The sequence below is a fragment of the Chelonoidis abingdonii genome, chromosome 13 (assembly GCF_003597395.2).
Source record: "Chelonoidis abingdonii isolate Lonesome George chromosome 13, CheloAbing_2.0, whole genome shotgun sequence".
NCBI lineage: Eukaryota > Metazoa > Chordata > Testudines > Testudinidae > Chelonoidis > Chelonoidis abingdonii.
Window position 1 is genome coordinate 25,495,039 of NC_133781.1, and position 27,489 is coordinate 25,522,527.

Genomic DNA, 27,489 nt, shown 5'->3' on the forward strand with positions numbered 1-27,489 from the left:
ATAGGGAGACCCAGGGGGCTCTGGGTCTTGTGGGGTCCCCCAGGGATAAGTTGGGGCGACTGGAGGGCTGATAGGAGCCAGAATCCTATCTGGTGGCAGCGAGATAAGATCCAAGCTGGTACAAGCTTGGGGGGAATCATAGTAAGCACCCAGATTTTGGACGCTAAAGTCCAGATTTGGGACAGACGCTTACCACACAGTGACTTGCTATGAGAGAGCCCTGTTCTTAGATGTATTATCCACGCCATGCTACAGCACATGCATGGGGCAAAAGGAGTAAGCACAAGGTAAAGGACTCCTGAACAAAAGCAGACTGGATTGTTCCCAGGCCTGCATCATTCAATGAAGGGGTAGAAAGCAGAACAGCCTAAATAACCTAATGACAAGTACCCATTAAAAGATCTGCAGTGCCCTTCCACCTGGGCCAACATTACAACAGACTGTGCATACGGGCCAATTTAAAAAAAGCCTTCCATGTGCAGCACAGAGGAAAATTGGTGCATTTGAATCTTTTTTGTTGCCTTTTGGTTAAGTGTATCACCAGGTTAGAATGCAAACTTCACGGCCGGTAAACCACTTTTTGAAGAAATGATGCAGTCACTGACTTAAACCAAGCATTTCAAGGATGACCTATTTGTGGTGCAGCCCAATGTGAAATGTCAAGGTTCTGTTGCAGTCTAATCCAATCACTTATATGCACATAGAAAACAGTCTTCTTTCTTGGCTCTATTCACAGGAACTGCCAGTTATACCAGAACAAAATAGGGTTGTTTCCATGGGAACAAAATCATAAAAGCTCTGTGAAGAACCTCCAGTCTAAAACAGTAAAAACGAATTTTTGATGGGAAACTGCACCGCCAGTATAAGTGAAAGAACTAACACCTCAACAGCTCTTCAGAGTCAGCTTCTATAATGTTGCATGCGGTTAAATTTATCCTGGAGATGGGCCCAAACCAAAAGTTTTACATTTCACAGAATTAGTATCGGAACTTGGTGCCAACTCAGCCCCATCACTAAAGTATTCTTGTTTTGTTTATATGCATCTTAGGCAACAGATTTAAAAACCACACCGAAAGCCTTACATCCTGCCTTTAAAACGGTAAAGAAGAGTATTTTAACTTTGTAGTTAACAATTTCAACAGTCTCTTAAAAAAGCTGAAATGGATCCGCAGGACGGCAGTTCACTTTTCAGTGGCTACTACAGACAATTTAGCTGCTTTTTCGTTGGGATGAACAGCAATTAATACAGCTTTGTTAGGTATTACTGAGCTATTAATTATATAGTAATCAGAGTTATTTCTTATTGTCACTTCCTTATCACTTCAATACTACATGTGATGCAAACAGGGGTGGGAGCAGGACCCACTAGTGGTCAATAAGCAACAATTTCAATAGAATTTAGCTTTTATCCCAGGTGACACACGACACAGCCATTTCTGAATGTATGAGAAAGCCTTCCTCATACCAGCTCTGCAGATTTTAGTTAGTATGGAACTTTCACTCCCACTAAAAAGGATAAAAGGCTCTCAAGGCAAAAGACAAATAAAAAAGTTAAAGGCATTTTCCATCAGAAATACTCCAGATACAATACTTTCATCCACAATATTGTACGTTCCACAAAAAACCACCCTTCTAATAAGATTCTATATGTAGAGATTTTTGTATAAAAGGGATTCAATGCAAGCACTGTACAACAGGATACAATACAACACATAGGGATGCCATAGCTTTCTAGTTTTACAGCAGAGCGCCTTGAACAGCCCAAACAGGAAAGCTTTGCTTGAGACAGATGTGCAGAATTTGATTCAGAATGAGGTAGACACATGTTGAACTACACAGTGACTCCCAGGAGCTATTTTCTGTTATTTCAAGAGAACATGATTAATTGTTCACGTCACCCCCGTATTTTTTAAAATTCGTAGGATGTATACTTTTCAGAAGTTTCATCTAAGATGAACTGAATGAATAAATGGAAGATGACTTTTAAATCATCACTCTGCTTATTCTTTAGGTAGCTTTATCAAAGTTTGGATGTGTCACCACTCTGTATAGCCATGACACCTTGACAACTAATCAGCTGTCCAGGTGAGAGTGCACACCTTCAATGGAAAGCTATCTTGGGACACTTTATACACATCTCCCACCAATTCCCAAGTGTTTTCTCTGACACAGGCTAGAGGCTCTGAAGGTGGATACACACTGCCTGTAAAATATTTTCCAATCTTCTGTTTTGTTGAACAAAACCTGGTCAGAGTGGCCTCTGAACATTCTCCTATACCCAGAACAAGTCTAACTATTGGGACTTCCAATAATGTATTAGTTTTTCTTGCTTCACATTTACTACTGCACCATACTAAACTTTGTTACTCCAAGAGACGATTGTGTGTTTGGTGGAGACAGAGAAGGGATAAAGGCCATTTTTAAAAGCCTCCGCACCCGGGCAACTGGTCACAATTTTATTTTTCAATACACCCTGCAGGAAGTAATGCAAACAACGCATTTCTAGAAATACAAATGGAGAGGCTTTGATTTCTTTACCCCAAATGAGTTGCTCTGAAATTTATTTTTATTCATGTGACTACAGAAGAAGGGAAAATGTCACTAGATAATGCAACAAAGAAGAATATACAATTCGAAGTGTCCAAGATGTCCAAAGTGGCAAATCTGTATCAGTCATGCAATTTTCTACGTAACAAGAGCACACATTCAAAGGTTTCAATGAAAGGACTCTTAAGTAGCTTCCTGCTGGCAATCCTATTTGGAAATGCTTTTGACAGGACTCATGGCACTCCAGCTTTAGTCTAGATACCTGAGCACACAATCTTCTATATCAGGGGTCGGCAACCTTTCAGAAGTGGTGTGCTGAGTCTTCATTTATTCATTCTAATTTAAGGTTTCGCGTGCCAGTAATACATTTTAACATTTTTAGAAGGTCTCTTTCTATAAGTCTATAATATATAACTAAAAACTATTCTTGTATGTAAAGTAAATAAGGTTTTTTAAAATGTTTAAGAAGCTTCATTTAAAATTAAACTAAAATGGAGAGGCCTCAGACTAGTGGCCAGGACTAGGGCAGTGAGAGTGCCACTGAAAATCAGCTCGCATGCCACCTTCGGCACGTGTGCCATAGGTTGCCTACCCCTGTTCTAGATGATCACATATGAACAAATAGTTTAAGAGCTGGATCCCGCCTGTGGTACATGCCCAACTGTCTGCACAGCAAGGGGGAGCAGACATACAGTCCAGTGAGTCTCGTTCACTAGGATTCCTGCTGGGAAAGGGTAGGATTTCAGTGGCCCTGTGCTCAGTAGCACTGGGGAGGAGGAAAATGTTCCAGCTTTGGTCATGGGGGTAGCTTGTGTATATGTCCCAGGGTTTCAAAACCATCCCTTTTCTACTAAACCTTGGTTTTTCTACAAAGAGATGGTTTTATCTGACAGGTATTATGGACATCTGGGATAGCTAAAGACTATTATATCAAGATTATAAATGTTATATGTACCTTAAAGGGCTAGGAATTGCATTCTAGTTCCACGGGGAAACTAAAGTGCTTCCTGCAGGAACTAAAACACTGGGAAGGATAATTAATGCAAATCCCTAGGTTGGTGACAAGTCTGGAGAAGCCTTACCCCCAGGCATAGATTGGTTTGACCTAGCTGGGGAAACCCGGAAAACAAAACTGAACACTGTATAAAATGATCAGCCTGACACAGTCTCTCACTCAATCCAAGAACTGACTTGAAACTGAGGAAGACAGGTCATATCTGGCAAGCCAGACATGCATAGAAACAGTTTGCTGTTTGTAAGGTATTTTATGTTATATTGTTCTGAATACATATGAAGGGTGGCTGGTCTCCTGAGAGAACAAGACTGCAATTATGGAACTCAAGTCAGACCTCTGGGTGATTACTGCAGAGAACTGCAAGAGGAATTGTAGCCTAAATCCCCAGGTTGGAAGGAAAGAGTTGCGAGACTCCACTCTGAGAAAGTTGCTGGCTAAGGCCGGAGACTGAAATGTGTGCCACAAACATGACAGAGGTGGTTACCCTGGGAAGGGTCACTGTGCTCACCTGGATGTGCAAGTTAGTTAGATGGGCTCTTATTTACTTAGGCTTCCATTTCCAGAAGCAACTAGGGATTTCGAGTGGTTCAATTTATGGCCATCTAATTTGAGACATCATAAAAGGGGTCTGATTCTCAGAAAGTGCTGAGCACCCACCATCTGAGAAATCAGGCCCCCTAAAAGTGTCTCAGGCACCCAAAATGGGGCACATAAAATCACTAATATATTTGGAAAATATAGTTCCTATATTTATAAAGAAACAACTCGAAGAATCTCAAAACACTAGAACCTTCAGAATATATGGCAGTATCACGATCATAGATAACACCCGATTGTCACTGAATACTTCAGTTTAAGAGACACTATCTGCTTGCTGATTCTCCTCTATATAAGTAAATACCAACATTTGGGCCCCAATTCAGTAGAGCACTTAAGGATGTGCTTACATCCCACTGGAGGCAATGGAGTTTGAGCATGTGTTGATATCCTTTGATGAACATGGGCCCTGGAGAGCTGTTTGCTATCTTTACATATAGTGTGTTGAAAAATCACAAGCAAGTGGATTAGCTGTAGGTATTGAAAGAATAAGCAAACTTTAAAGCCTAAAGCTTAATGAAACATGAACTAGTTATAATATGCATTTAAAAGAATCATATCCATTACATTTAAATGACTGACTTTTGGAGCCAAAAATATACAGAACCAAAATACTGCTGTACTACTGAATATTACGTCATACCCAAATACGATTATAGGTGCCCATTTACAAGACACAGACATCTGTAATTACATATTGTAATATGTACTACATATTTTTGCCGTCTTGAAGGAACATTTAACGTTTTAATTAAATTACTGTTTAGAGTAGAAGGATATTATTGCTAACAATTTTACATTACAGGCACAAAAAACCCCACATAATTGTTCTATAATCACATCATCGTTATTTGTTGATGTTCACATTTTTGGAGATTAGCTCCAAATATCATTATCACACGATAATATTACAAAGGGCATAAGTAACCAAGTAATTAGTTTGCTTCTGCATCTATTTGCATAGTTATTCCGGTCTTGCAAAATTAAGGGGCATCTATAGTTCTCTGTAGCTAAATCCCAAATGATCTGTATTTAATATAAAAATGCAGTTGAAATATATAGGTTATAATTATTTGCTGAGAAATGCCTGTCTGTTTTTAGATCTCATTTTTGAGAGCTCATTGGTTCATTTGTATGATTAGTACTTGAGCCTAAGCCCCATTTTCAAAAGCAACTTGGGATTTTTGGAGCTTAAGGGTACATCTACATTGCGAAAAAGACCAACAGCTACGGGCTTGCGGTGGGGGCTAAAGAAAGCAGTGTAGAGACGCAGGCTCAGGCTGGATCCTGGGCTCTGAAAACCAGTCAGGGGAAGAGTCTCAGATCTCAGGCTCCAGCCCAAGCCTGAACATCTATACTGCTATTTTTAGCCCTGTAGCATGAGCCCGAGTCAGCTGATCCATGTTCAGAGACTCGTTGTTGTAGGTCTTTTTCTGCAGTGTAAATGTACCCTCAATCTCACTGAAAGTTAATGGGATTTAGGCTCCCAAGTAACTAATGCACTTTTAAAAATGGGACTTAGCCAGGTGAGTTAGAAGCTGTTTTTGAAAAGTTAACCCCTCAATTTGGGGTTTGGGGTACAGGAAGGGGCTCTGAGTTTGGGGGGGCTCAGGGTTGGGGGGTGAAGTTGGGCTGTGGGCTTACCTTGGGCAGTTCCCAGTTAGCAGCGCAGCTGAGGGTGCTAAGGCAGGCTTCCTGCCTATCCTGGTGCCGTGGACCACGCTGTGCTCCAGAAGCTGCCAGCAGCAGGTCTGGCTTCTAGGTGGGGGGGCCATGGGACTCTGTGTGCAGCCACCACCCCGAGCACCAGCTCCACACTCCCACTGGCCGGCTGGAGGGCGAGGGGCGGTGCCTGTGGGTGATAGCTGCATGGAGCTGCTTGTGTGCCTCTGCCTATGAGCCGTACCTGCTGCTAGCGTGGTGTCAGAACAGGTGGAAACTAGCCTGCCTTAGACAAGCAGCTCTGCCGATGGGACTCTTACTGGCCCAGTCGGCGGTGCTCCAGTGCCTTACATTCTGTGACCCAGTATTGGGTTGTGACCCGCAGTTTGAAAACCTCTGACCTATGTGACACTCCAGTTTCCACTGGCTCAACGAACAAGCCAATTCACATCCCTGCCTAGACACTAGAATACCTGGCTGCCTCGTTTGCCAATATTTTCTGTTGGTTGATTCTTACAGAAACCCTAAAATATAAACAATTGTAGACTGCGTTCTCTCTGTTCAGCAGATTGCACGAAAAAGTGAGAGTTTCACTGTTACGCCCAGCCTTTGCCTTCAAGAGTAAAGCTGAGTGTTACCATTGAAACGCTGTTTGAGTCTCGCCTGAGTCTAGATAAGAATCTTTGAACAGCCTGGTGCCTAATACTGTAAACTGTCGTCAGAAGAAGCCACTGGACCCAAGTGGTAGCACACATGCAAAGGACACCTAGGAATGACTCTGTCTATATTCTGAATTCTCCAAATCTCAAGGGAAGATTAACCCTCTGGTCACTGTACTGGTCATAGGAGAGAGGTAGAGGGGAACAAATCAATTTGTCTTTGTTTTATGATCAGTAAACCTTTAATAAGCAAACACATCCAGCAAATTTAAAATGAAGATCTTGCTTAACAAAATATTCTTCATCAGTCTGGCATCTTGTTTATTATTTCATGACACTTTACATTCAGTATAATTATATCTGCTCTGAAGACTTCATTAACCTACATTTTCCCCCTTGAATGTGCTTTAATTACTGGTTGCTTGGTCATTTTGGATGAGAAGACCCCACCTTTCAGACTCAGCAAGAGCTGAATATTTCACCACATCGCGTTTTATGTTAGTATCATAACATAGTGAAAGCTCGTAATTTAGTAGCAGAGGGCCTGGTAACCATGGAAACAACCTATAGAGAGAGATACACCCCAAACTATGGATTACTTTCAGTGCTAAACACTCTGATGAAATAATTCAATTAAAAGAATGTTATGTCAAAGTCCAGCCCTACGCATTGTGCTGCCCAAGGCCAAATTCAGTATATAAGCACCCTCAGTTCTCTGTCCATTCTATCACTTCCTTTTAAAACAGGTACTGAGCTATTAGACAAAGGTTTTTTGTATTAAGCTTTCTATTATACAGAAGGATTTTTTAACATACTCTCTGTCTTTCTTGCATTTCTTTTCTTCTCTTTCCATTCCCCTGTCCTTCATTTCAGCTTTTCATTTTGCTGCCTATTTTGGTAGACCATTTCTCCCACCTTCTTCACTGTTCATTCTCACTCAGTCTTACTTACTATGGTTTCTATTAGGAATAAACAAATAATATTAACACTATATTAAAAAGAATTGAGTTTCACAGACATAATGATAACATTAACTAATATGTACACATACATTTATGTCCAGAGACATGCACCTATTCACACAACAGGAATTTTTAAAATTCCTATTGGCAAAGACATACGTAAAATATCTAGTAATAATCACCATTGGGACTTTACAGATATTTTCTCATCTGTTGATTTATGAATCCTTCAGTGAATTACACATCCTGACCAATAAAAATAGTGGTAAGAAACAACAAAAATACTGGCAAGAAACTATCAGCAAACATGCAAAAAGAAATGAAAACCACACACCACGCTGCAACCTTACTATGGCTGTGATTTCATTCTAGTAAAATATGACATCATGAGAAAAGCAGTGTGAAAAATAATCAATTAAAATATATTGCATTTACATTGGTGACCTCTACTCTCAGAATCCCAGTCCATACCAGAATGGCCTTCAAGTCAATTTAAATGTAAATATCTGAAAACATGTATTAAAATGTAATAATATATTTTATTATTAACATTGTCTGGGATTGCAGATGTGTGTCAGTTCAAAAACACATTGTAAAAGCCTTCAGTACTACGTCCTCCTCATTTCCTCTCTTCCATGTATACTCTTTTCCCTCTCTATTTAAATTTATATCATATTTACCCTTCCAAAGAAGTGTTCTAATCAACAATCGTGTTATGGTTTGCATCCAAGTATAACAAATACCTGTGCACCATAGAAAGATATTTGTTTTTGCTTTAAATGTGTAAATGACTGTAAGAGTTGATTAAATAATGGCATGTGATTTGTTGAACACAATATACCATCTAAAATTTAGGAAAATTGTGGTTAAAACAGTACCCAAATCATGGTTTCATGACAACCCTGCTTTGCTCTTCTTGTTGAGATGATGCCGTCAGTGCTCCTCAGCTTGCACCAAACCTTCTATTCCTCCACAATTTGTATATTAACATTCTTGTCTTTCTCATTTCTTATTACATTTAGAAGAGAAAGCATCCAGTTTGACAAAGAATTCTGCTTGACTGAATGAATCTTGCTCATATAGCCCCAATCCTGCAAACTGCTGTGTGAGAGATCAGGAGTCTGCCAGCACAGAGCAGCTTCCAGGAGCTAGTTTTACTCAGTGACCAGAATTTTTCAAGGAGCTCAACATTCTCTCTTCCAGCAGAGAGAGTCCGGCAGAAAGGATGGTTACTACAAGAGCTGTGATGGAACAGACGGTCAGGTACCCACCAGGGAATACTGAAGCATGGCCAAGAGAAACCACGTACAAGATCTAGCTATTATTTACTAAATATTCTTATGGAAGTTAAACAAAGTGGTTGACAGAACAAATTATTTTCTTCCATAAATATTAAAATGGAGGCAGAAATTCTATGCTGAATTTTACAAAAAAAAATTCAGTGTAATGTAACTTTGCATTTTCTGTGTATACATTCTAAGTATTTTTTTAAATTTCCTTTAGAACTGTCTCAAAAGATTTTTTTTTTTTTTTTTTTTTACTGAATTTAGTATATTTTTTATTCTTTACTGCCCTCTTATGGCTAGCAACTTTAGTGAAAAAATGATTTTCCTTAGGTCAAATTTAACTTAAAGAGCCACTTTCCATTCGGAACATAGTTCATTTAAAAAAAAAAAAAAAAAGAAAGAAACGTAGTTTCAGGTAGTACATTGCCCCTGAGCACTGGTGCCAATTCCTGTGGTTTTACATCACTTTACTCTCTTTTTAAAATTGTTTTTCTCTCTCTTGCTGCTGTGTGAAAGAGTAATATAAAGAACGAGGAAAGGTAAATAATCAATTATTAGAAAAACAGCAATAAAAGATTGGGTATGGGGTACAGGTAACATCATCCCCTAATACAAATTTGATCTCAGAGTCAAATGCCTACAAAAGAAGGACCCATTGGGTAAGTGCGCATTTGTCCAATTTCTCTTGAGAGGAAGTAGGCATGCCATGCATCTGTTTTTTTTAAATGTTTTGTCCCCTGTCCAGTACTGAGACAAAATTGGACATTGTTTTGTCCAGTATCACAGATAGGGGATACTATTTTGATGAGCATGCACTGCTTCCCCTCTCATCAGTGTGACCTTGCACACCCCACAAATATGAGATCATGCCAGCAGGGGCGGAAGAGCATGCTCTTCAAAATGGTGCCCTCCATGCAGTGTGACACTGCGTGCATGTCAGTGGAGGTGGAGCCACACAGGCAAGTGTGGGCCCACACTGTTCCTGAAAGTACCGGAATGTCTGGTACTCTGGGCATGCATGAGTGGCCACCCTAAGAGGAAGGATTTGAGGAGCACAGCCTGGGGCAATGGACCTCTGGACATTTCACTGGATGCAGTGGTGCCAGGGGAAGTCAAGATTTTAATCTTTACAAGGTAGTGTCCAGATATCCTTTTGATGTAGTTAACATTGTTTAATATGTTTAATAAAGTTGCAGCCAGATGACTCTACTTTGTTTTCAGTCTTTACTGCCTAACTGCTGTGTCCTCTACAAATCAGGAGTGTCTAACTAGACAGAAAGCTAATTAAATATGCTGTCTGGGGAAGATATTCCAAAATTATTGTAGAAATATCCTGTAAGGCAACATGCAGTGGTACTAAAAAACCCAGCCCAAATGTGATTATACTGCAGTGTGTGCTATCAAAACTCAGTAGGACCAGCAACTTGATGAATGCTCAAAATAAAGTTTTTATAAAATTCACCCATTTTTTTAAGTGATACCGATTCCCACTAATTTAAAATACTGAACCATTCAAAGAAAGCAGGGTTTGATTTAAGCAAAAAATGATTATAAATATCAAAGTATCAAAATGATTATCAATGATACATTGTTTAATAAGGACAAACAATAAAATTATGTTGCAAGACTTATTAATGGAATTTGGTGGGAGATCTTGACCCAGTGCTTCCTGCTCCAGTACCAGCCCCAAACTTCCATGGGGCAAACAGGGCACCAGAAATTCTGTTACTGGTTTGTATGACAATTAGTACTCTATAACCAGGTCTAAACTGATAAACTTCCATGCCAAAGACACAAGTAATTATTCTGAAGACAGTCTAGATGTGTTTTGCCAATGATGTTTCAAAAACGCAGAAGCAAAAACCTGTATACAAATGCAAGTTTCATCTACTGGAAAAAAATAATCTCTCTCTTATTATAAAGCTGTTCTTACCAGACCCTAATAATTTCATAAATGCTAGTGTTTGTGCTGTTTAAGGCAAATACTGTAGACTCAGTCTCACAGTGTTCCCGAAATACTGTTTTTGTTATTAATTTATTTTCAGTTTTGAAGCGTTACACATTGTCAGGAACATAGTTTCCCTTGTGGTCTTCTCCTGCTGTTTCTATTCAATTCCAATCTTGTAAATTCAGGAATGCAACCTCTCCAGTGGTCCCACGTAAACTGATTACTTAAAAAATTATTTCCAAAGAGATACTAACGTCAGTGATGATTAATTTGCAGAATGGTGTATGCAATGATGCTTATGAGAGTGGGTTCATCAGTGATGCTAGAGCACTGACAGTAGCAAGTAAAATGTTTCTGGGCAAGAATCAGGGAAGGGATTCATAACAAATGGTTTACAGAGATAAGACAGAAATCAAAGGAACTTTGACTGAACTATGGCTGAGAAAGAATTAGAATTCTTGGGAGTTATGTTACCAAATAAGTGTGCCGAGTCCTCACCTTCATTTGATGGAAAAACAATCCTGTAATTCACATTAGCCAAATGTTAATTATACACACAAAAAAGCACTTGTATTGCATCTATATGCACAGCGTAGGGGTGCACTGCACAAGTGCTAAATAGTTATGGACTGTTTATCAAGGAACAGGATCTTTCTAGCTGCAACTGTGTGGTGCAAGCAGCAACTGACCAGAGACTCGTCGCCCAATTAGCAGCTTGTTTCACTGGAAGCTGGAAATGAAGTTTTCTACTTGCATCGGTCCATTTCAATGTTCTGATTGTGTTTGTACAGTAATGGAAAAATTTAGTTTCACTTTTCAATTCTATATGCTATTCCAGATGTGTTCATTTACCGTTGGCTTTTGCCTTGTGCATGGGTAGCTTTTGCTTTACTATTTGCTTTTGTTTCATGTTTGGGTGACTGTAAGATGGGATGCACTTGCAATTCCTAAGCGTCATGTATCCCAATATCCCTGAAAACCTTGAATTAAAAGGCAGATGAGAATGTATTAAAACAGTATCTGCAGACTCTTCTACACAAATCAGGTTAATGGTCACCTCCAGTGGAGATATATTTAAACAGAGAAGCTTGCAACATCCCTGAATGAATCAAGTTTCATTGATGAAACCAGACTGTTCTTTTACTTTGAAACAGGAAACAAGAGATGATCCCTACCGTGACAGGGCAGTTCTCTTCCAAAGGTGTTTTCTGAGGCAAAGATACCAAATAAAAGATCAAGGTTTAAAAAAAAAAAAGGCACCATAAAACTACTGCACGAGAAAGCCACGTGAAATTATGAAATATTTGGTAATGAAAAATGATAATTTTTATTCTTTAGGCCAATATTAATATATCTGATAAAATTATGTCAATATAATATGAACATGTGATCTCAAAGATAAGAAATTGATTTTTAAATTGATTTCCTGTGTTTCATCCCATTTATTATCTACAGCTGCTCTGGATCTTATAATATGTTAAATATAATTTTCACAAACTGATGAAAATGGTCCCAATGCCATTATGGTTGTAAGTGTTCTTAAAATAGTGTACAGTACAATACTTTTGAAAAATAATCTTTGTCAAGAAGCTTAGGTTAGCTCTGTACTGCTCGTGTAAGTTATATCAGTAGTCTTTACCCTTCCACAATATGAAAAGCTGTTAGAAACAACACATTACTATTTTTTAAAGAAATCTTACATGCAAATCATAAAGTCTGGACATATAATTTTCAAGGCTAAGATATATTTTTAATGGAAATAATTCTGTGAGGTGGTGTGTCAGTGAAATTAAAATGGGACGTAAAATAGGTGATTTGGTAATCCAGGCACCAAAGCATCTGTGCAGTATTTATAGGTATATATTCTATGGTATACTACACTACAGTATACATATATGAATATATGTTTGTGGTATATTATACCATAACACAGACATGCTATACAGTATATATATTTAAATATACTGTGAAAATGGATATGGAATTTATTCACAGTTCTACAAGGAGAAAATAATTGTGCTGTTTATCTAATTAAAGATGCACTATTTCTATTTTCCAAGAGAAGAACTAATTCATTTAACAACTTCTTAAAAATAAAGGCATGCTGCACCTGTGCAGGTACTAATGGCAAACTTTTGGTTCATAAAATTTTACATTATGGCAAATTACAAAAGATACATACTTCAAAAATTGGTGGTGGGGGCGAAAGAAGTTGGTTTATACACTAAAGGAGCTTAAACTAGGAAAAAATCAAGTGCATCCTTAAAAGGTGACAAGAATGACAGCAATCCAAATGTAAGAAACTGGAAACATTCAGAGAAGAGTTTTAGCGAAGAGAAATGAACAAAAGAACATGGAGGAGAAAACTACCTTTAAGAAGTGGATATTTATACGACAGTCCTGAAGAAGACAGAAGGAGAAAAACTTCGGCATTAGTAAAGGGCTAGCAAAGCAAAGCAGCAGCAGCACACAAGGATGAAAGCAGCAACTCCAATACACAGCAGAAAGGACAAAAATGGATGTGTTAGTTATGCAGGTCAGAGGAAAAATCATCACCAATAAGAATCATGGAACAGTACAGTAGGGTACAGTGATGTAACGCTCACTATATCTGTTATTCATTTTGTGAAGAGGATAAAACATCTAAACAGCTGATACGAATGTTTCAAATTAATGCTGACCCCAAACCTGCAACCACACACACTTCAGATTATACACGTAACACCGCTCATATCAATGGGATTACTGGTGTTTGTAAATGTGTACTGTACATATGTATGAGTGGTTGTAGGATTGGAGTCTTAATATCCAAACTACAATAGAGAGATGTGATGCTACAAAATATCCCCTTGGGATTTTCCCCTTAATTAGAATATTTGGGGACTGCTCTCCGCACCGGAGTCCGGATATTTTATCAAGGGGTTGTGCTTCATGCCCTCATGTTCCCTCCAGAGAGAACAAAGGGCAGAGGACTCTGCCTACCATCGCTTTTGGGCAGTCAGAACAATTTAATGAGCACCATGAGTGGGATCCATATGCACAGGAACTCGAAGAAAAACTTTTTCTTAGTTAAGAACAGGTTTTACTTCTGTCAGTTAAATCAGAGATTTGAGTTGATTCTAATTTTATTTGAACTAGTTCAGCTATCTTTTGTGCTAGGCATACAGACAACTTAATGTATGGTGTGATGAATACAGGGGGATGGTGGAATCCTATTCTTTAAAGGCAGCATTATTGAGTGGTTATTAGGTGATTTGCCATGATGTGGTCATTTGCCACATTAGATGTTGCTTAGAGCCTGCGGTATATTTCATTCAGTCAGCTCAATAGAGAATACTCTACCCTTCCTAATATTACAACCCCGCTGCTGTTTGCTTTTTTATAATTAAGCAAACAGAGCTAAAAACATTATTTTTTTTCTTTTTTTGTTTTCTGCTTTTCAGGACATAGTGTCGAAGGAAATAAAAAAAAGAGGATTGTTAAGAGCAGATTTATAAATTAGGGGTACACTGAGAATTAAAAACTCGGAGGAAAGGTAACCCAGTCAGTGCGTTTATTGCCCTTGCTTCTTTGGACATTTTCTTGACTTCGTTTTACAGTTGTTTGGATATGGTCCTGTAAATGAATGATGGGCTGCAAAGGTATGAGGGCAAATGGATGACCTGGAGGGAAAACTGGGCACCCATGATGTCTATCACTATCCATCAGCACCCTAAGATTATACAAAAAGAACTTGTGGATCCTTAGAGACTAACAAATTTATTTGAGCATAAGCTTTCGTGGGCTGCAGCCCACTTCTTCAGATGCATAGAACGAAACATATTGAGGAGATATATATACACATACAGAGAGCATGAAAAGGTGGGAGTTATCTTACCAACTCTGACAGGCCAATTAAGTAAGAAAAAAAACTTTTGAAGTGATAATCAAGATAGTCCAGTACAGACAGTTTCATAAGAAGTGTGAGAATACTCACAAGGGGAGATAGATTCAGTGTTTGTAATGGCTCAGTCTTATCCCCTTATCAAACTGTCTGTACTGGGCTATCTTGATTATCACTTCAAAAGTTTTTCTCTTACTTAATTGGCCTCTCAGAGTTGGTAAGACAACTCCCACCTTTTCATGCTCTCTGTATGTGTATATATATCTCCTCAATATATGTTCCATTCTATGCATCTGAAGAAGTGGGCTGCAGCCCATGAAAGCTTATGCTCAAATAAATGTGTTAGTCTCTAAGGTGTCACAAGTAGTCCTGTTCTTTTTGCGGATACAGACTGACATGGCTGCTACTCTGAAACCTAAGATTATACAGAAGAATCTGCTTTATTTCTGTCTATATTCTTATAGGTGGTGTAGAATGCAACATGCCTGTGGGTAAGACTACTTGATACTTTCAGGTAGACAAGCCTTTTTTCAATTTCTTTTAACCAAACCAACCATTCCAGCTGATATTTTCCATGTTACTGGTCTACCTAACGCTATTTTTTTAAATGTTTTCTTATGTTTCTGCTAAAGCAGTTCAGACATTTCTGTGAATGAGATTAGGGAAAAATATCTTGTTTTGCCCATGTTAAAAAAATGCCTACAGCTGTTTCACTGAGAAGTTCTAGTGCCTCCAAGCTTTGCAACAGGGATTTCAATTTTAGCATCCCTTTGTGTCAGGGATGTATCTTTTTGCTGTCTCTATGCAAAGTCACTCAATTTAAGCCTAGTTATTAGTCTTTGAAATATTGCAGTTTGCACATGGCTCAGTAGAAGCTTCTTAGAGTTTGGCAGATAAATTCTCTGAAGTTCCCATCTGCAAATACTGCTTTTTCTGATAGAAGAAAAACAAGATAAAGCTACAGAAAACAAATTTAATACAGAAGAAATATTTTTTTCTAATGAACTATCAACACTGAAGATGTCTGTTAAAAAGCTAAATTTCATCAAGGCAATCTTGACTTTGCTGTGTTTATTTACAGAAGTTTCTTCCTTCCCAATCAAATCTCTCTTTTGCTCCCAGATTTAGTAGGAAACAGACATATGAACCCTAAACTGAATATGACTCAAAATGTTATAAGCATTTAAGAAAAACTGGGCTAACACAATGAAATGTTTATTCATGCACTAACCGGGACATATTGCTTCTCTCAAAATGGATTAAACTTGCTCCTAAATAAAGATGTGCAATTGTCTAATTTCATGTCTTTCACCAACTCTGTTTTCCTCCCAGTGATCTTCAGAACATCTCTTTTAGAAGTTCTCCTAACTTCCTTTGTCATCATTTTCATAAGTCTGGGAAGGAGCCCATCTGGCCATTGTGTCTCACCATCACTCAGTAACCAATTTTTCTATTACCTATTCTGGAGTGACTCTCTTCCATTCATTATTCCTTCCGATGCTTGAAGAAAATGTATTCCTGTCATTGATATCCTCTCTCTTTCTTTGTCAGCAAATGAGGCAAAGAATTAAGTACTCTGCATTGGTAACCTCTTCATCACTAAGCTTACATTAGGTAAGGTTGTCAGAAGTGCCTAAACAACTTGGAAATCTAACTTTTATTTTCAAAAGTCACTTCGGAGCCTAAATCCCAGTTACTTTCAGTGAGACTTATGCTCCTAAGGACCAGATTTTCAAAGGTATTTAGGAGTCTAAAGATTTAGATACTTGCCTAGTGTGATATTTAGAAGTACTTGGGCACCTAACTCACATTCATTTAAATGGGAGTTAAGTGCCTAGGTGCTTTTGAAAACTCCACTAGCTGTCTAGCTGCATCTTTAGGTGCCTATATAATCTTGAAAATCTGGCCCTAGGTGCCTAAGTCACTTTTGAAATAGGGTCTCAGGCTCTTCAGAACCAGTTATGTATTTCTGAACATTTCTTATAGACCTCATCAGTTCTTGACCATGTAACTAAGTTTTGAAGTTTCTCTTATTCTTTATTTTTGCTCCATTTTATATTGTACATTCAATTTCAAATTCTAAAGTTTGCTGCCACCCTTTGCAGCTGAGGCTTTGTGTACATTTCACCTGCCATTTTCTAATATTTATTATTTTTGTTTCTTTATTCACATACAATAGCTTTTTTTAAAAATAATGCATTAATTGCTAGATCTTACATATTGGCCATGAGACTATATACTAGCCTGCTTTGCTTTAAACGGCTCCCATTTTCCCTTTTTCTCCCACACCAGATTTCTTCTACCACATGTGTACATTCTGGAAATATGACCTTCTGAAGTCCTTGTACCTTTATTTATTTAGGCTCTGAGTCATACTGATTCTATGCCATTGGTCCTTCACTATAGGGCCTATAAAAAATTACTATGCTTAAAATTAATTCAAATGGACTTGAATACTGCATCATGGATTGGAAAGTGGGTCAAGGACTATAAACTGAGAACTTGTTTAACAGCTTCAATGCCTGATGTCCTCTATTCTTTTTCACCTCTATCCACTGTAAGTCAATGATACCTGTTCTGGACTATCATCTGGTTTCTGAGCTCTCTTCAGGTCTATCTGTCCCTGGCCTTTGTGTTCTTGACCAAGTTATGTCTCTGGCAAACTGGATCTCAGGATCAGTAGCTTTTTCTTGAAAGACTCCCAAAGCTGACTGGGAACTGATTGCAGATGGCAGAACAGCAGCAGTGTTCACCTAGAAAGTGCCACTAGCTCATAAACAGCAGCATACTTCTCAGCATAATCTCCCTATCCACTCAAGGTAGCTTATCTAAAGAAAAATTAATAAACAAACCTAAAATTAGAGGGAGACAGACACCTCAAGGACACAATGAGAGATGATCACAGAGTCAGCATCAGGTGTACCCTGTCTAGGGATTCTGGGCAACCCTGGTAAAATAAGGGTTAATTTGGCTTAGGATATGCTAGCAAACACATAGCCCTACAATGAATTACATTTAACTTGGTTATGCAAAATATGCCCCCAAAATGCACCTTTATTGAGGGGAAGGGGAGAGAAAGAAGATACAATAAAAAAAAGAGGCTTTGTTCTATTTTTTATATAAATGTTATGTATGGGTAAAAACTCTGCCATAGCCAGTAAAATAAGAGCTTTATTTATTTACTGTCTTGCTTACCAAAAGCATCCAGGAGCTGAATAATTTCAAGAGTCATATAGAGATCACATCCCAGTGGTTGCACTTGTCTATTTGTTGTATGAGAGATGATTTCCTTTGATTTCTAGAGTGCTGGGCTACCAAAGTCAGATTTCCAGTATTCAGGTGCCTACATCACTGCTTGTTAGAAACACAACACAGTAACACCTCTTAAAAAACACATAAGCACACACTCTGAATAGGTGACAAATGTGAATTTCTCACAAGGAGGGAAAATGGCTCACATGATAGATCTATTGTAAGACCTCACAAAAAAGAATGAAACCTATGCCTATTACAATCAAACATTCATTGGAAGTCATTTCAAGTGTTCAGGACTTACTATTTGCAGTATATTACTCTTAAAAAACTGGACACCGGTTTATTTAATTAATATTTCAGTTAATAAGTTTAACTAAAGAACATTACTGGCAAATCAGCTAATAAACATCTAACTAAATAGCCCAAGTCTCGCAGATGCTTAGTGCCCTCAACTTACATTAGAGTGCTAATGCTTTGTAGACTCAAGCATATTTTGCCGGTCATGTTTTATATTAAGAATACATTTATAAATAGTTTAGAAAGGTTAGTACATGATTAAGAGATGTTGTCTGTAACAAGTTATCAGTAGCTGGGCATAAGCACATTAGCAGACGAATACGCATAAGAATGGCCATAGTGGGTCAGGTCAATGGTTCATCTAGCCCAGTATCCTGTCTTCCGACAGCGGCCAATGCCAGGTGCCTCAGAGGGAACGAGCGGAAGAGGCAATCATCAAGTGATCCATCCTATCATCTGCTCCCAGCTTCCGGCAGTCACAGGCTAGGGACACCCAGAGCATGGGGTTGCACCCCTGATCATCTTGTCTAAGAGCCATTCATGGACATACCATCCATGTACTTATCTAATATTTTTTGAATCCCGTGACAGTTTTGGCCTTCAAAACATCCTCTGGCAATGAGCTCCACAGGTTGACTGTGCGTTGTGTGAAATACTTATGTTAATTTTCAGAACAGTAGTCCATAAATTTCATTGGGTAACACCTTTTTCTTATTATGTGAAAGAGTAAATAACATTTCCTTATTCAGTTTCTCAACACCAGTCATGATTTATAGACCTCTATCATATCCCGTCTTAGTCATCTCTTTTCTAAGCTGAAAAGTTCCAATCTTTTTAATTTCTCCTTGTACAGAAGCTGTTCCATACCTGTAATCATTTTTATTGTCCTTCTCCATACCTTTTCCAATTCTAATATATCTTTTTTGAGATGGGATGACCAGAACTGCATGCAGTATTCAGTGTGTGGGTATATCATGGATTATATAGTGGCATGATTATATTTACTACCTACTATCTACCCCTTTTCTAATAATTCCTAACATTGTTAGCTTTTTTGACTGCCACTGCAAGTTGAGCAGATGTTTTCAGAGAAATATCCATAGTGTCTGCCAGATCTCTTTCTTGAGTGGTTGCAGCTAATTAAGATCCCATCATTTTGTATGTACAGTTGTTTTCATACAGTATGTATGTTTTCCTATGTGCACTGCTTTGCATTTGTCAACACTGAATTTCATCTGCCATTTTGTTACCCAGTCACCAAGAAGGTGTTATAGATGGTCATAAACTATCATTATCAGCCACCTATTGACCTGTTGGATTTTTTTTTAAATTAACCATTTATTAATACTATTAGTTTATAAATGGTTAATATATTATTATTTATAAATGTATTGTTAATATAAAGTGTGACCATTTTTCCTCCTCTTTTTGGAGGGGTTCAAAATTTGAAATATTTTAAATCTGTAATTCATGTATTTCCGGCAGGTTCATGATCAAGAGCATATCATTACAACTTCCTTGTGCTTGTAGCAAACTTTATAGTTTGCAGCAAACTTTAACTGCTGACAAACTGTTTTCAAATCACATGTTTAGTGGTTAAACGCCCAATATGGACAAATAGAATAAATATATTTTTGAGGAAAGTAATGATGTGTTAAAAGAAAGCAGTCTCTCCATAGTTCTCTGCAATAATATTGACCTAGGCTTGGATTTTTTCCCCCCAGTTCTGGCCATGCCTTAAATCTGCATTTCACGTAAGTTCCTACCTTGTACCCTGTACTGATGTTATGATAGGACCCATGACTGCTGATCCACGGTAGGCCAAAGAGGAGACCGCACTTTTCTCATAATGAATAGTCAAAACAAATGAACATTAGCTTCATCTACGTCTCGCAGCTGATGCCCAACTCATTACTCTTTCTTTTTATATTGGCACATGTCTTTGTGCTTAGCTGTCTTGAGAAATGCAGAACTAGATTTTCATTTCTACATTATCAACACCCATCATGAATGAACACACACACACAGTAATCCAGTTCAAAAAATTGTATACTGCACATTAAAACCTAAAGGATGAAATAACACATATAATCTGTCAAGGGCTTTTCATATGCCATCATTCATTTCAATAGTCTCCCTTTAGTAAAATATTACTGATGAACATAGAATATAGAAGAAATTTTAAGAGTAAAAAATGTATATTTTAAATGAGTTAAAGCTACTGAAAAGGTGGCATTTGTTATCCAAATTAAGGACATATGATCATTTTGCATTTTGTAGACAACCCAGATTTTTTTGCACATATGAAAAATAGTGACTTTTGAAGGACGCTGAAATATCTTCTGAGACCATGAAGCAGTTGTTTTAAGTTTTTACCTTATTTACAACTTTACTGATGTGGCATTATAACAACATTAGCACCTTTTCTTATCCCTCGTAAAATGGTTCTTACAAAAGCTTGTAAGAAAATTTAAAAAAAAAAAATCCCAAGTGATATATTTTACCATTACATATAACCCCATATCAGTAAGAAAAAAAAAGCATAAGAAAAGAAATTCGAAAACATTCTCCACATCTTTTTGTGTCTGCAACACCAACTTTGTCTACAGACTTAGTCTCAAAACAACACTAGATGTCATTTTAAATTTGAAACACCTGTATTTATAGTCCAACGGGAAAAAGTCCAATTTAGATAGGATAAAATGTAAATGGGATCTTGAATAGGAAAGACTGCAAAATACTGCAAAATAAATTTATGCTGGAGAAAGTACAATTGTACATGGAAGAAAATGAAAATATCAACTGGAGTTTTAAACAGTTCTCAAATGTATAAAATAAATCCTATTTCATGATGCAGACCACAAGTACAGTAGCTGATCCCAGCAGAGACTCAAGAGCAATAGAAGCACTAATTCTTTTTGAAAGCTGAATGCTGTATTTTCTTGGGTTAACCTGTGTTTTATAATAACAGTGCAAAATTCTGTCTGTTGGTATACATAAAAGATTATAATTTCACAGCTAAAGAAGCAGGCTTGGTATTGTGTGTGCACGGCAAGCATTTTATTTAAGTCTTAGATAAATAATTTGGGTCAAATCCTCAAATGCCTTATTAGGAAATAGGAAACATGCATCATGTTACGAATGTCTCAAAAAATTTGTAGATGCGCCAGAAGGAATACTGAGTTCACAAGAGTTGGTTCCAGCAGAGCCACGAATATAAACTGTTCCCACCTGTGCCAGGCCCTATTGCTACTGGATCTGTCTCGGTGTAATGAACAGCAAGTATTCTGTTGGAACATCCTGTGTATTTGCAACAAGAGGCAGGAACAACCATTCCAATCTGCATCACAGTAGGCAGGCAATATCTGCTGCAGGTATGTTTTTTCTGCCGTTTCTCTTTCCTGTACATATGCAGAAATGTCACTCACTTACCTGAGACTTCTGCACCCACATTAGTGAGTTCAGTGATTCAGGACAGAGCCCTTTGTACATATTTTTAAAGCTCTAAATAATCAGTGCTTGACAAATAATTTCCTCCTAAAAAATTAAATTACTCTGCACCCCCTGAAACTAATATTTAAATACACCCTACAAGAATGCAAAGCAAAAATTATAACATAGCTCAATGATGAGCTGCTTTATTCTTTTTTTTTTTAAAAAAAGGCATTTCTGAGTTAAGTTCAATTCTATAACAAGGGGGAAACATATGCAAAACATACCTAGCAGCACTTATATTTAATCCTCACCTCAAATTTCTGTCTGAGTTCTACATTTCCATCATCATCAGCGTCTGGAATTGGGACATTGTAGTATTCACCTTCTTCTTGGTTAAGCAACTTGTACCTGTGGAACACATGGAGGCTGGTGACGGGCCAAATTAATTTTACTTCTCATTAAAATATATTTAGTATTGTATACGTGGCCTGTCTGAAAATATAGGATGACATCCCATCCCTACTGCAGTCAATGGCATCATTCCTGGTCATGTCAATAGGGCCAGAATTTCAACCACTGTCACAATAGTGTAGTAAAACTATTTTATAAGGTTTAAAGTGGACATGTAATTCATTAAATAAGACAAGGACCCGACAAGACGTTGTTCAGTAAAATCAGTTATTATGTGTTTCTGAGCAGGGTTATATTAATCATGATATATATACTGTTATAGGCTTGCATATTCAAGATCAATACAACGCCCACACTGCCAAATTCTGCTCTCTGAATTGAGTTTGCAGCACTGGATGGTTGCCGGAGGAGTTTCACACACAAATTCAAATGCAGGTTTTTGCTTTTAGTATTTTAATTTTGGGCGGATTATTTATAATTTAAATGTTCCATGTTTAATTTAATGATCCATGAATCTAAAAACAGGAAATCATGCAAAAAGCATAAGGAATGTCTTGGGGTTAAAAATATTGCTATGTAACTTTTTAAAACTTCCTAGGGCACCTCTTACCATCCACACGCTGGTACTTTCATAAGCTCTGACACCCCAAATGAAAGAGATCCCATGAAATCATTTCTAGTCGTTCGATCCCAGTCCCAAACTTCTACAGATAACCGTCGATCTTTGTCTGTAGGTTTCAATTTACTACAAAAAGGGGAAGAAAAAATTAGAAAAAAGTAGGCATGCTTTAAGTTTTCAAAAGTACAACTCAATAAACCACACGGTGCTACATAGATAACATAGCATTATAAAAGGATTTAACTCACAATGTAAATGACTCATTCCAATGTGGGTTTAGAGTGGAACGGATGGTTTTTGTTTTTTGTTTACTTTCATTCTTTGGGTCAGGGATAAGTTTCAGCTTCACATATGGATCTGAAAGTCCATTTGGATCCATAGGGATTAAGTTTTTTGCTTCTCGTACTGCAAATGTAAAATGTATAATGTATTATGAATCTAGTCATAGTAGAGAAATAGCATAATGCTATTTATATAGGACTACAAAACATTAACAACAAAAGAATAATATTAAGTCACAGGAAAGAAAAATATAAATTACTGATTTTAAGCATATTAGAAAATAAAAACTAAAAAACTCCAAGCAGATCCACTAATGAGATCAGGTTAGTGGACAAAACTTTGACTGCTGTGGGCTGAGGTTCATTTCTGGATATTTGCTTCTGCCCTGAGCTTGGCAGGAAGAAATGGTCAGTTAGTTAGACAATGCACATAAAATACTGGCACACCACAAAGGTTATTTTCTGCCGATGGTATGATTGTTCAGCAACCAAATTCAATATTAAGTTGGTAACTATTCTATGTGCCTTTATTAACTTGGACAAATAGCAGCTCTGTATTACATTTTGCTGCACTTGCAAAAATGAATAAAAGGAGAATTTAAGAAGTCTGGGAACACAGCAAACAGATGTATTGTTTGTTCAATTTCTGAATCACAAGACCCATCTTATTGCATTCAGCAGCATACAAGAGTAGGATAGCTTTGCAAATGTTGGTACCTTGACTACAAAAAGATCTTAAGTTGCTGTCACAAAACACAAGGACTGAGAAGAGTGGATTTTTTTAATTCTGTAAGTTTGAAACTGGTTCATATACAACAGAAGGAGATCTTGGATATACTGTAACTGATTTAAGTTCAGAAGCCATTACAAATGTAACTGGGTAAGCCTGCAATATCTACGAAGCCATTTTTCTTAATGTACTTTTAAAGTAATCTATGTGCTCAATTATATAACCCACAGGGCTGTTTATTTTGGTGCTTATACAGCCTGTTAACAGGGCCACACAGGTACCTGAATTGCAAAAAACAGATTTCATAAGGTATGTGTTGCATTGTGGGTAAGCTGTACACATTTTTTTGTAATTTATTATTGGAGAACATACAATGTTAAACTCTCTGCAGACTATATCTTCATGAAAATGTGAGATGGAGCCACAACAAGAATGTGAACAGACACATCAGAAACTTAAAGCAAGGTTACTATGCTGTTTTAATTATCTCACATTGCACGTGAAAGTTGTAGTGGCTTCCAATTTAATGATATTGGGGGAGGGGGGGAACACAAATGTGCTCATTTTGTACTTTCTAGATTCTGAATCAACATCCCATATGGTATTGATCCCAAACAGGTGTGTGAGACAGATGAGAACAGTCTATAGTCTGCACATGTCAATGTTCAAGTCGGGGTCTCACAAGGCCATACCCTGAGAGGTGTCAAGCAACTGCTGACATCAGTGGGAACTGATGCATTCATCAGAGGCTCAGCACACCCAGATTTTGGTCCACCTGCAACTGCATCAGCACCAAGCATTAATTAAACAGTCCAGCAGCCACAGCGGAGGAGTGCTTTAAATTGATAAGCAGATGTATTAATTGAAATTCTCCCCTGTGCAGAGAACCTTCGTAAGTCCAATGTGCCATGAAAGTCATGCTATTTTGAGTGTTTAAGGGAGGCTTAAGTGGCACAGCAGCTTTGTGTTGGCCCTCAGACCAGGGGTGAATTTCACCCTGTTGAGAAACTGTTCCCACCCCCACTTTGTGCTGAACTCTAACATCAATGCATGTTCCATTTGTGGAACAATTGCAGGGCTTGCAACAGAAATCCACAGGACATATCACAGAGGACAATTTGGGCCATTCAACTGCAAAGCGTACTGTGGGCTGAATAAGCATATCCAAACCATAAATATAACCAGTGGCTTGTTTGTATAAAATTTTGCTCACTGGAGTAGCCTTCTGAGCTACACATTTCACTGTCCTGAGAGCTCTTATTCCCCCGAACTGCTCTGACTTGTACTCAGTCTGCCTATGGGCTCTGAAGGGCTATGAGCAGCCAAGAACAGCTGCAGTGCAGCGGTGTTCTGACCTTGGCTGCTGCTTCTGAGCCTGTCCCTTGGGGCGGCAAGGGATGCTGGCGTAGAGCTTTTCTGCCAGGGGTACACCAGTGGAGGGCACTCCTGAGTGCATTGGGGGGCGAGAGGGGAGGAAGAGAGCAACTGCTTTTAAGGCACTGGAACAGCATAAAGAGGTCTCAGGGTAATGGAGACTTTTACCTCAAAACTATTAACCCTTATTTCTTGTTTTAAATTTCTAAATTCAATCTGTCTGCTTTCAGTGCAGCAGAAAATTCCATTTCCAAGCTCTGCCATAAGCACAACAGGATTCCTATCTGATTTCTTTTGAATTACGATGAATTGAAAACTTGGTGAAATTTTAAAAGGTAATTGTCAGTTGTCACCAGAGACGATCACTGAAACTAAAAAGAGCTATTACTCTCCATCGTCACTGGAGTAGCATACCAGTTGGGTTTAAAACAAATTTTCTGACCTGGAAAATCATCCATTTAATGCTAAATGAAATGCCAACGGAAAGAGTCTAAGGTACCGGGTTTAGCAGATACCCATGTTTAAGATGAAATATAGTAATACTTCTACAGGGAAATATTGGTAACTGCAAAATCACTAAAGCATCAAGTTGATAAATGACAGTTGCTCAAGTTTTTCCTCATGTTCAACTGATTTATTAAAGGGAACAAAGTCTAATATTTGTAACAGAAATGGGGTTCCTCCTCCTTTTTCAGAATCTGCATTGAGCAAAAAAAGGCAAAACAGGAGTACTTATTGTTTTTCAAAACTAAATCCAGAGTGTTCTGGGTTTTGGTCCTAGTTTAACTGAAGTCCCAGTTTTTGGGATGCAGTTTTTGGATATACGAGGCTGTTTCTTACCCATCCCTAACATGCACCACTTCTTACAACAGCATTATAGGGACACAGTCAACTTAAAAATCTGATCCCTGACTTTGAACTTCTTGTTGCTACAACTGAAATGTAAAATACTAAAAATGAAAGAAGTTAGTGAAGAAAGGGCGGGATATTTTCTCCCCCATTTTGTCTGTATATTTGACAATTCTTTTTATTTGCTTCCCCAATGTAGTCAGGAAGAGTGAATTTCACCCCTGTGTACAGGGGTTGCACATGACCTATGCAACACCAAGATGCTATTTGAGGGTTTAAGTGGGACTTCATATGCCTGGTGATGGCTCTCTCTGCTCAGGGATGAATTTCAACCTCAGTTAGTCAGTTTCCTTTGTATGAGCCTTTTTATACAGGGAACCCCCCCATAAAATCCCAGATTTTTGGATGCCAATTTTGAGACATTTTAAAACAGCCTAATTTTCAGAGCACTTTCTAGATATCTGACCCCTTTTTACTGAATTTCAAGTTTGGAACCTGAAATTACAAATCATTTTGGAAAATAGCAATTATCAGTAATTGGCACAACAGAGGTAGCACACGTAGTTGCGGATACAATATTACTTTGACTTCCTTTTAAAAAATGGACTAGATTTTAAGCTGACAGTCTCCGTTTAAGACTGAAATAATGAAACAATTGTCTGATAAGAAAAAGCATCCCCAAGAATCCCAATGCCGCAATACTGTAAATGGATCCAGAAAAATGGAGACTCAAAAGGGACTGGCTCTTGTCTTTGGAAATCACCTAGCACATAGCAGGCGCTATAGTAAATAAATTCATAAGTAAATAACACTTACGACAAGCACGGAGGCCCAAGGTAGTCAACAAATAAAAATGATGATTCAGAGAAGCTAAGTGACATGCAAAAGTTACACAGTGATTCAATTGCAAATCTGGGAATACAACCCCAGAATCCTGACTCTCAATTCTTTGCTATAAAGTGAAAAAAAAAAAAAAGAAGTACCTTCTATGGAGCCAGAATCTACACCACAACCTAAGCATTGCACTGCTCCCTTTCTCCTCTCTTTTGTTTTGCGTAACAACCTCTTGATCAAAATGTGGGAGTGAATAGTTGCTACACAGCTGATGTTGAGATCTGCATTTAAAGCAGGACTCAACTTTATCTGTTTTTGACTTGAACATTCAAATTTTGTTCCAAAATTTGGCATGACACTCTTCAAAGTACACTGAATTTTCATGTAATTAAAAAAATCAAGAACTTTTCCAGCAAACATTTTAAAATTGTCCCTTATTTGAAACTTTGTCCTCAGAGCCTTATGGTGTATGTGGTGGGATTTTTTGTTTGGGGTTTTTTTTTTTTGCATTACTCTAGTTGAATCAACAGAATTCCCACTAATTCCAAACACCACATTCCAAGATGGCAAAAATCTCCTAAACATTTTTAATAAATAAATAAGCCAAGGATTTTCTTAACTTAATCCATTTGTTTCTGTCTTTAACTTTGCATTTTTAAAAATTAATATTACACTCTCCCATCTGATTTCACGAAATGGTAATACTTTACTGTGACTGTAGTTAAACTACACTAAGGGTACGTCTACACTGCACGATTATTTCGAATTAGCTTAAACCGATATTACAAAACAGATCTAATAAAATCGGTTTAGCGCGTCCACAGTGGGATCACGAAATCGATTGT

At 37.8% G+C, this 27,489-nt stretch overlaps 1 protein-coding gene across 5 annotated transcripts in view; it reads right to left on the reverse strand.

Moving 5' to 3' along the window:
• PRKCA (protein kinase C alpha) overlaps nucleotides 1–27,489 on the reverse strand; it is a 305,267-nt gene that overhangs the window by 41,474 nt on the left and 236,304 nt on the right. For all 5 annotated transcript variants that reach the window (XM_032776324.2, XM_032776311.2, XM_075071879.1 and 2 more), the window contains 3 exons: nucleotides 22,825–22,981; nucleotides 22,568–22,702; nucleotides 21,858–21,954 (listed from right to left, as the gene is read on the reverse strand). In XM_032776324.2, the coding sequence (XP_032632215.1) occupies nucleotides 21,858–21,954; nucleotides 22,568–22,702; nucleotides 22,825–22,981 (389 nt within the window). The remainder of the gene's footprint in view (nucleotides 1–21,857; nucleotides 21,955–22,567; nucleotides 22,703–22,824; nucleotides 22,982–27,489) is intronic.